At 34.1% G+C, this 11,017-nt stretch overlaps 1 protein-coding gene across 2 annotated transcripts; it reads left to right on the top strand.

The window, feature by feature from the left end:
• Positions 1 to 2,577: 2,577 nt before the first annotated feature.
• LOC108997297 (aluminum-activated malate transporter 9-like) lies at positions 2,578 to 7,327 on the top strand. 2 transcript variants are annotated; one of them, XM_018973503.2, is made up of 6 exons: positions 2,578 to 3,106; positions 3,413 to 3,484; positions 3,653 to 3,922; positions 4,313 to 4,452; positions 4,570 to 4,716; positions 6,399 to 7,327. In XM_018973503.2, exons 1-6 carry the CDS (start codon positions 2,815 to 2,817, stop codon positions 6,987 to 6,989), a joined length of 1,512 nt encoding a protein of 503 aa, XP_018829048.1. In that variant the 5' UTR covers positions 2,578 to 2,814; the 3' UTR covers positions 6,990 to 7,327. The 2 variants fall into 2 exon arrangements, with proteins under 2 accessions (XP_018829048.1, XP_018829047.1); XM_018973502.2 differs by having other exon boundaries at positions 2,579 to 3,106; positions 3,413 to 3,553.
• Positions 7,328 to 11,017: the final 3,690 nt, after the last annotated feature.

Here is an 11,017-nt window from a genome sequence, read left to right as displayed (position 1 = left end):
CATGAATTTTATAGCTGCACCATAGATCTAGAGATTATAACACTTTTGTCAGCACCCGGCCTGAAACTGAAAGTTATCAAGACACTTACGTACGTACTGTGATCCACAGGAAGCCACATCAAATTACGAAAAATAGCATTTAATTAGTACAGATATATACAACTGGTGATCAGGAGAATTAATTTGTCACTTCCGTTATAATCCCCATCTATATATGGTTATATATATATTCATTCTGATCTCATGGAAACACTAGATCATGATGCAGATATCGTCGCTTTAATATCCCTCGAATAAATTCTTCACCTTGATCTCATATCCCCAAATCAAATTTCTAATTTTCTTGAGAATTAAACTAACAAGTTGTTTTCTTTTTATTCTTTCGGCTCACCCTGGCCAAGAGCTTATGCAAAACTAGAAAAAAAAAATTAAAGGTTGAAGCCAGCTAGGGAAATAATGGCCATAAATTTTCTGCAAAGTGCAAAGCATCTGATTGTCTGTTTCAACTTTCACTCAATACTTGAAGAGAATATGAAAGAGCGCAGTCTATCAATCGTTAATTTATACTAAGTGGGAAAATTCTGGGCATTTATTCGATCGTCTTCGATCGAATGAACACGTACGCGTAGAACTTAAATAATTGCAGTAAAGAAATATATTATAACAACCTACACTAGCTAGGAATATAACCAAAAAATAGGAATTAATGGTGCGTACGTAAAGCAGTAAAACTTCTGGGCTGAATTTAAGGATCGATAAATGAGTTATTAAAAGCATGCATGCATGATATGCTATATCGACAAGTGGATACATTAGGATTTTGTATCAGAGGAAGAGAAGGCATGGTATGCTGAAATTATATATAAATGGGTGAGAATATATAGAAAGGAGAAGTGAGAACAGCAAAAAGGGAACGCTAGCTGAAGATGACAGAGGGAGCTAGAAGAATTCTTTGATGGTATAATTTGAACAACTTGTTTATCTTTTCACGCAAGCAATAAGTGATGCAGATAGAGCAGTCTTTGTCGAAGAAAATATTCTAAATGAAGAAATGAAGACGCTTAATTTCCACCTCTTTTTGCAAATTCTTGTTCCAAGTATTTTTTTCGATCTTCTACTATTTTTGGTTTTCAAGGAAATCTCCACTAAAGAAGTAGTACTGGAATTAATTGCAGCAAAATCACTACAACCCGCTGATTAGCTAGATAATTAGGTGCATGCAGACGTGATTAATATATGTGACGCTATATGTGACTCCAGACATAATAATGATTATTTTGCAGGCTAGTTTTAACAGATAATTTACAGGGAAGGAAGACAAGAGAATCACCCAAAATACAAAAAAAAAGACTCTGATGTTCAATTCAAAATTTTCAAAATCCAAGAAATGACCAAATCAACTCACAAGCCAGGCTGTAATAGCTGAAAATTGACCATATCAAAATTTTATCAAAAATAATAAAATTCAATAATCACACCAAAAATAAATATATATATTAAAAAAAGTAATATGCCAAAAATCTGTCCAAATCGAGTTCAGAATCACTTCCTAAATGATAAATGAAATATTACTATAAAAAATAACTAAAAATACTGATTCAGAGGAAAAAATAGTGGGATTTAGCCTCGAAAATGATGCACACAAAATATAGCCGGGTGAGTATGACGTGCGCACTAAAAAGAGCTTTCTAAATTGGGGTCATATGCGCGATTCTGATATACATAGCTAAAGTTATGGCCAAAATACCGAAACGTACCCAAAACTTCCCCAATCAATGAAAGATCACGATTTCCTACCATCTTTGTGCTGATCTACCACCTCAAGGTATTTCAATACAGTCAACATGCAATCTAACAACTCAACATCATCTGATTCGGATCCTCCTGCATCAATATACCACACGTACGGCAAATAATTGAAGTTGTTAAATACAAAATAAATAAATGAAATTTATATACCTTAATATTAGCAATTTAATCTTCAAATTAATTTGGTTAAGCATTTTAGCTTTCTCTTCCCTTCTAACTTTATTCTTTATCCTCATGTCAGATAAGCATATATGTCAATGCTATTGAATCATCAACTTAATTGGCTCTTAAATTCTAAAATATATTTGAGCTATTCTAACTTTAATCTTTATCCTCATGTCAGGTAAGCATGTCAATGCTATTGAATCATCAACTTAATTGGCTCTTAAATTCTAAAATATATTTGAGCTACTTTAGTGATATGTTTAAGTACTAGTACTCTTGCTCTTATATTTCGTGATATTTTTGTTATTACCCACATGCATATATGAATTTTGAAACTGCAAACCGTACGTAAGTGTGTGCCTGATTGCATGGCTAATGCAAGTCAGATTCTGATTCTCCATCCCAGTATTATTGAGGTAGTTAAGCATCTTCTTATCTTAAGTGTTTAGCTTCATCTTCTCTTCTATTATTGTCGTATTATTCTTTTTCTTTTTTTTTTCTTTTTTTTTTGCTAAATATGATATACTGACCTGACATACTTTTCTTCTCCTACTTGCACCAAGAAGTTAGTTCCACTCTCCCCTTTAAATCAGTCTCTCCTTCTCAGACCATTCCCACGACCAAATCAGCCATTATTCTTCAGTTCGATCGATCATCACACAGTGATCTTGCTCCGGCCTGTCACATGCAGCTGAACCCTCCCCTGTTTCACTAGGTTTAGTAGTACTTATTTTGTACCTTTAGTCTAAGTGCCATAAGTAATAAACTGTACGGAGCTGTTGAAGCTAGCTAGCTAGGGGCCTTCAGAAGAATTTGAAACTCGTATTTCTTCGTTGGAGAATGAATGGCAAAAAGGATAGCTTCGAGATCAAAATCTCATCGGCTACGAAAGCCAAACTGCCTTTGGCCGGCAAGAGGTCCGGCTGGATTGGCTTCTCGTGCAAAGCCTGGATTTGGAATGTATGGGAATTTTGCAACGAAGACGTCAACAGGGTAGCATTCGCGTTCAAAGTGGGCGTAGCTGTTCTTCTTGTGTCTTTCCTTATACTATTCCAAGCACCGTATGAAGTGTTTGGCGCCAGCATCATCTGGTCCATCCTCACTGTTGCCATCATGTTCGAATATACAGTCGGTATGTATATATGCATGCCCATGTAAAAAAGAAAAAACGATTATCTGAATTCATTAACAAAACTAAGTTCCTTAAAAGCCTAAGCTACATGCACCCACGTACGCATGCCTCTAAATTTACATCCTTGGAAATGGTAGACTCACGAATCACATCGAATAAAAACTACATATGTATATATTTCTGTTTGGGATATAATTCATAGAAACGAAAATAATCATAACCCTATATATATAGGCATAAGGAAATTAACTAACTCATTAATCTTCCATGCAATCATAATGTATATATGACTGTGAATTTCTTCAGGTGCAACATTTAATCGAGGATTCAACCGAGCACTTGGAAGCTTGCTAGCTGGAATCTTGGCTATCGCTGTTGGTCAGTTAGCTCTCTGCACTGGCCCAGTTGCTGAGCCTATTATAATTGGAATTAGCATCTTTCTGATTGGTACACATATTCTCTAAATTTCTCAAAAACTAGCAAAACGAATATGACTTTAGACTTAGCTCGTTGATAAATATTCAGATGAAACTTTATTTCATGCAGGGACTGTTACATCATTCATGAAATTATGGCCATCACTTGTGCCATATGAATATGGGTTCAGGGTCATACTCTTCACCTTTTGCCTGGTCATCGTATCTGGTTACCGGATGGGAAACCCGATCAGGACTGCCATGGATCGACTGTACTCAATAGCCATTGGAGGGCTTGTTGCTGTCCTAGTCAATGTGCTTATTTTTCCTATTTGGGCAGGGGAGCAGTTACACAAGGAGCTTGTTGACAGTTTCAATGCAGTGGCTGACTCACTTGAAGGTAACCTAATTTAAGAATTCTCGGAAATGCAAAACAGAAACCTTGCACCACTCGTTGAAAGGACGGATGAATATAATTAATGCCTGCAAGATTAACCAAAATATTAATGGGTGGATTTGGCTTCCCAATCCATTTCCCTGCCAAACTCGTTATCTAACTGATCTGGATTTCTTATTCATATGCGTATATTCATATTAATTTGAATAAATTACAACGTCTAGTCTCATAAGGTTAAAAGGACCACCCCTCCCATGCATGTGGGTCCAGACTATGATATCATCGTAATTAAATTAACATCTATATACATAAAATAGAAATATATGAAGTGGGAATTATTAATTAGTCATATCTTTAACGCCAATTTAAATATTGCCATCGATCTATCTATAGAATGTGTGAAGAAATATTTGGAAGATGAAGGGTTGGAACATCCGGAATTCTCAAAGACTGTCATGGATGAGTTTGCAGACGAGCTTGCATATAGGAAATGTCGAAGCACTTTGAACTCATCGGCAAAACTAGAGTCCTTGGTACTTATTTTTCAAATTTGTACAGAACTTTTTACCCTTTTCAGAATACAAGTTAGCTCTTGATTGCCAGTATTAATAATTGTCAGTAGTACTGTTATTCCATGTACCTATCACTAGGCTAGTGCAGCGAAATGGGAGCCACCACATGGGAGGTTCCGACACTTCTTCTACCCCTGGTCGGAGTACGTCAAAGTTGGAGCAGTTTTACGATATTGTGCTTACGAGGTTATGGCACTTCACGGTGTTCTACACTCTGAAATTCAGGTGTTTCCTCTATCTTACTATTCTTATGAAAGCATCATTGGTATATCCAAAAACAACGTAAATTAATTTTGATACTATATATGTGCCAATATTATATATAAGTCTCTGTCAAAAGGTTTGAAGCACAAAATATTACTAATTAAAGAATATCCTTAGACCTCCAACAGAATCAGAACCGGTGCACGACTTTGTTGCATATAAATGCTAGCTAGAAACGTTTCTATATATTGAAATAGAAAGGGAGAAGGGTGAGGTCAAGGCCGAATCAGACAGTTTGGCCTTACATGGTGTGTGCGTGATCTACTTAATTGGTGTCCATTTAAGATATCATTCGAATATATATATCCAATGAGTGGCTGGGTGAGTAGGTGCTAAAGACTATTAATCGATTCGTTTATTCATTTTAGGAACCATATTATGATAATATTCTATATCCTCGCGCGTTGGTATATGTTCTTTGTCCTCAATCCCAGTAGCAGCTTGATATTTCCATATTGATGATCGATCATGGCATGCATATGGGAGACGCTGTGATCGGTAATTGGTACTTCATGCATGTGGCAAGATTCTTTACGAATAATAAAGAGATTAATTTATCAGATAATAGCAGGGAGCTCGATCCACTTGAGTCATTCACTGATATTGGCTTTTGAAAGGATGCAGAGCTCCAATCTAACTCAAAATTTTCTAGTCCATGGCATGCACATGAGTAATTAGTGGTTGTAAAACATTCTGTTGATGAGTTGGATAATATATAAACAGCTAGCTAGCAGAGTAAGAAATTATTCCTTGAGCTGGTTGAACTAATGTCGGACTAATTATATATTAATTACATCTTTATATATATATATATATATTCCCTTTAAACTTGCGGTTGTTGAGAAGAGAAAGAAACAAGAACAAGGAGGGGTTAAAAGGGAACTCGAGGAATGATGAACAAAAATCAGCAATTAGAAAAATTTTCAGGCTGGTTTTTTAGTGTTACCAGAAACGGAAATAAATTTATGGAATTCCTGGCCCAACCCCTGAAACACAGGTGCAAAGGGAATCGGAGCAAGGAAAGGGGTTGAGGCAAAATTTATTAAATTTATTTTTTTAATTAAGAGAGGCCAAGACCCCTCTCCGGTTGGATAAGGCATATCTGCATTTTGGCCATTGAATGAAATAAAGCATCAAAATCCACGAGAAGTTGCCATTTTTAGGGAGTGCATGCAGATGATCTCTTGTAAGGCCACGTTCTGCTATATCTCCAGATCATTTACAGTATCAGAGAAGTTCAATCAATGGGGAAAAAATAACTGCATGACTGTCTGATGAGGTACGCATTGACCAATATCTCTTGTCGATGCATTCTTCTGCGCACAGCCAATCTTAGCTAAATTGAGTAAAATGGATGGACTATAAGAATTTAGGAATAAAAAAAGTTCATTTAAAGTCATATGTAAGCAGTCCTTATATCTGTAAATAGTGGAGTCTTAATACTATGTGAACTGAATAGAACAGAAGACCGGCCAGAAGTACTGCCGGCAGTAGCCACTCATAAAACTAAATCATATATATATATATATATATACACTGACCTTTCAAGTTTCAAGCTGTCCATTATATATATATATATATATATATATATAGATATATAATAAATTTTAACTCACTTTCTACATTTTGGGGGTTTTATATAGGCACCATACAACCTCAGAATCACATTCAAGTCAGAAATCCAAGAAGCAGCAAACCAGGCTGCAGAACTGGTGAGGGTTTTGGGTAAAGATATCAGCAACATGAAGAAAAGCCTGAAAACCTCTTTACTGAAAAGGGTTCACAGCTCAACTGAGAGACTCCAAAGAGCCATAGACGTGCATTCTATCAAATTTACCAAAACATTACCAAAGCTCCCTTGTGCCCATTCATCCACCCCATCCGACTTCTCAAACCAATTGGCCGATCTTGATGAAAACAACAGCATCGAAAAAACTGCAAACCCACCCTCAGAGACTCTCCCACTGGCACGGACAGAGTCTTATCATGAGACAATGAGGAAGCAATCCAGAAGGCTGCATTCTTGGCCATCTAGAGAGGTAGATGCTTTTGAAGAAGATGGAGGTCTGAATACAGACATCTTGCCTCGGATGAGCGCATTGGAGAGCACTGCAGCATTGTCACTGGCCACCTTTACTTCCTTGCTTATCGAGTTTGTGGTCAGGCTTGATCACTTAGTTGAAGCAGTTGATGAACTTTCCAAGATGGCCAAGTTCAAGCAACAAGGGTTCTAGCTGGAACTTGAAAGAGGTTTACATCTACAGATTTTGATATGGTAATAAGGGAACAACGATAGGATTGGTAAAGAACAGAAAATCACCCTACAGATCAGGGATAAGAGGGTTCTGGAAAACACTTTCTTCAGCCGTAAATAAATTTCTTCTTTAAAAGAAAGAGAGAATGTATGATATTATTCCTTCAATGCTGTATGATCTTTAGCTAAATCTGTAACGAATTACCAGATGCAGCACTTAGCTAAAGTGATGAAACAAAATGTGCATCACTTAAACATAAACGTGGTTCAGTAGTACTGTAACATTTTTGTACCCTAATCTGTTTATAAGTTGATATATCATCAATGACATGATGCTGGTATATATATATATATATATATTAATCATATTTTTTGGGGGCCAGGAACCCATGTTTAAAAAGAGCTCGGGATTGGAACGGTACTGATGCCGCTTAGGTTATCCGAGGATATGGAGTGAATTACAGAATTCTCCAATTATTTGGAAAGATTTGGAGTCCTCTTGGTTAAGAGTTTCATAAAAAGGATGTAATGTTAATATTGAGTAATTCTATTTGAAAGTTGTTATATCAAACACATTTACGTATGTGATATAATTTGATTAAAAAAATAATTTTTAAAATTTAAATATTACAAATCAATTTATGTAATATTGTAAAAAATTTTAAATAGCATTCAAAATCTTCTCAAATAGAGTAATGATACTCGTCATCTATTTTCTCATCATCTTTTTATCATTAGATGATATGACAGTAGATAATTGTAGATTATTTATTATATTTAATTTGTGAATTTATTATCTAATATTACATCATAAAATGATGAGAAAATAGATGAATAGATTTTTTTCTTTGACCAATAATTGATACAAATAGCAAACATTTTTTTTTTTTTTTTTGGTATAGGAGCTCTTGGATGGGCTGGGTCATTCCATCAAATCTTTAAGAAGGGCCCAATCTCGTATTGATGGGGTGGGCGAGAATGGCAAGGACATGCTGAGACATATTGAGTACACCCTGTTCATGTATCATAGATCTTTATCAAGGTTTGAAAATCTCAATTGGGATGGAAAGATGATCAGTGAACCTAGATTTGCTGTAAAATAATATACATACAAGTATTTTATAATCTTAATAAATTATTTATTTTTTAATACAAATCTATCAAAATTATATAAAATTTAAGTAAATTCAAAAAATAATAATACTTCATTAAAGAGTTACCTAAATATTATAAAATAATTACATGTATATATATAATTTGGTTCGGATTCAGCTGAAATTAGATTGATTGGCAACCTTCAGATACAGCAACCATGGAGGCTAGCCTACTTAACATCTTTATCCAATGAGTAATATTAGATACATTTTTATAGCATGTAAATCTAGTGCGCTTCTTTTAGAGAAAAGTAAAATTCACTATTAAAAAATATTTTTTTTTATGTAAATTCCAGATTTACGATTTTTTTTTAAGAAAAAAAGTGCGAGAGTTGGATTACCTAGCCTGCAAATATAATTTATGTTATCTAATCCGTGCCAAAAGAATTCAAGAATTAGTTAATGTCATAGGTGTTGGCTTGCCACCTATATATATAATATATATAATAATGCTATGTATAATGTACAAGTTTCAAATAGATTTTTTTTTTAAGAAGAGAACAATATCTCAAGTTTATTGATAGTATTCACTTGCGGCGGAAGAAAATCGTAATTACAAGAAGACACCTGAGGGTTATAGATAATTATAAATGATCAAAACTCAGCCATCCAAAAGATCTAATAGAATTACAGGTCAATCAATGACAAAGCACACCTAAAAAACTTTGAAGGTAAAGACAATCATGTAGAAAAAAATCAGCTAACACTGAGAATAATAAAATGAAAGAGGAAAATAGTTGAAATATAACAAAAGCTTCACTACGAGATTCGCAAATAAGAAATACCCATTTTGTCCATATGAAAAAGACCCCTCAACATACTGGACAAATAATCTTTGTCTTCAATCAAGTCTATATTTACTTCCTCATCTCTCTACTTAACTAATAAGTCAACCACAATATTTCATTCACAAAACCAATGATTTTATGAACCACGCCTTTCTGTAAGAAAAAATTTTTGTATAGGTCAGTAGGGTTGTACAAGAAATTGAGAAACTGATCTAGACCGACTTAGACCAGCCGTCAGAGCTCAGAATTGGCCGAAACCGGTGAAGAACCGGTCGGCATGCTGCAGAAAATAGTGTAAACCGATATCAGCTGGTTTGGCGTCAGTTCGAACTTGGTTGAAACCGCTGAACCGGCCGATTAAAGAAATATTATTTATATATATATATATTATGTACTCAAAACAACGCCGTTCCACTTAAGTTTAAGTGGAACGGCGTCGTTTTAAGTCTGTAATTGTGTTTTTAACACAATTGAAGTCGTTCAGTAATGCGATCTCATTTCTCATTCCCCCTCTCTTTCTCTCCTTTACGACACTCTCTCTCTCTTCTCTCTCAGACGAAACTCACCGATGAACCGATCGTGAATTGCCAGAGAACTGTCGGTGTCGAGACGGCCGGTGTTTCTTCTCCCCATCGATCAGTTTCGACCGATTTCCTCCTAAAAATAAAGTATCGGTCGGTGTCGATTTTATCCCAAAACTGCACCGATGGAGTCAATTTTCACCCCTACAGGTCAGACCCTTTATAAAAAGGTAAATCCTACTAAAAAGAATAATTATTTATTTTATTTTATATTTTTTTATAATAATTTTAATAAAAGTTATGTATTTAGAACATGTACACTGGTATATATGTACACAGATATGATCTATAGGTGTGGGCTAGTCTGGCCCCTATCATATGAAGCACCAAGCACCAAAACAACGTGGCAAACACAACATCATGGGCCACAACTGTCCGATGCAAATATTTTAGGTCAACATAGTAATCTGTGCAAAAGCCGAAATCTGAGAAATAATGTGGACCTTCCAACATTCAATAAAGTCTTACAGCTATTGAGTGGCTGAGTGCTGACAGAAAGTTGTCAGAAGCCATTGAACTCAGCTTCCACGCACCGCCTTTTTGCGAAGAAAAGAAGACTGTCACCGAAAAAGTGATAATTGATCGAAATTTTATTTATTTATTATTTATTTTTTTCATTATTATAAATATTTTTTAAAAAAATAAAAAATTTATAATATTATTAATAAATATATTTTTAATTACTAAAAAAAAAAAAACTCATTCGGATACTATTTAAATCTCGAATCCGGAATCCAAAATATTTGTGAGAAAAGAAATATGCTACCGGACAATTGTTTTTTATGATTAAGAAATTATTTTAATGATATTGTAAATTATTTTAATTTTTAAAAATATAAAAAAATAAATCAAAAAAATTAAAAAAATAAAAATAAAAACTGTTTTGCTGGACCCGTCTCATTCTAGCACTGCTCTTTTGCGAATCCTTGTAAACAAAATTTATCAATTTTATTAAAAAATTTTATCAATTATTATAATTTATAAAAAAAAATCTTATAATTTTGATGTATAATATAAATTTATAAAAAAATATATATATTCTTAAATTGACGTGTAGAAATTAGAATACATTTAATAAAATACTTAAATAACATAATTTCCTTATTTTCCTTTGATATATTATTCTGCACCAGTAATCGTTTAACCAGGTGTTCAATTCCACCGATCAACCTATGCGGCGATATTCGCAATTGACGACGTAAAAAACTTTGTCAAATTTTCAAAAAAATACAGGTGGCTTTACTAAAACTAGAAATCGTGTTTAATTAATAAAAAAATGTTTTGGCTAATACAAAAATCTCACAAAAATAAATCTATAAATTGATATAAATACGGTACATCAAATAAGTTATGAATTTAAATTTACAAATTCTATTTATAGCCGTAACACTTGTTTATTTGCACAAGTCGTCGTTATAGTTAGAAAACTGATTCTTGATTTAAATGCATCGACAAAATGCCTTCGTTAAAATAGAAAGACAACCG

Source organism: Juglans regia, chromosome 9 (genome assembly GCF_001411555.2).
Source record: "Juglans regia cultivar Chandler chromosome 9, Walnut 2.0, whole genome shotgun sequence".
Taxonomy (NCBI): domain Eukaryota; kingdom Viridiplantae; phylum Streptophyta; class Magnoliopsida; order Fagales; family Juglandaceae; genus Juglans; species Juglans regia.
Note: the sequence above shows the minus strand (reverse complement) of the source record. Positions and strands in the feature narration are given on the sequence as shown.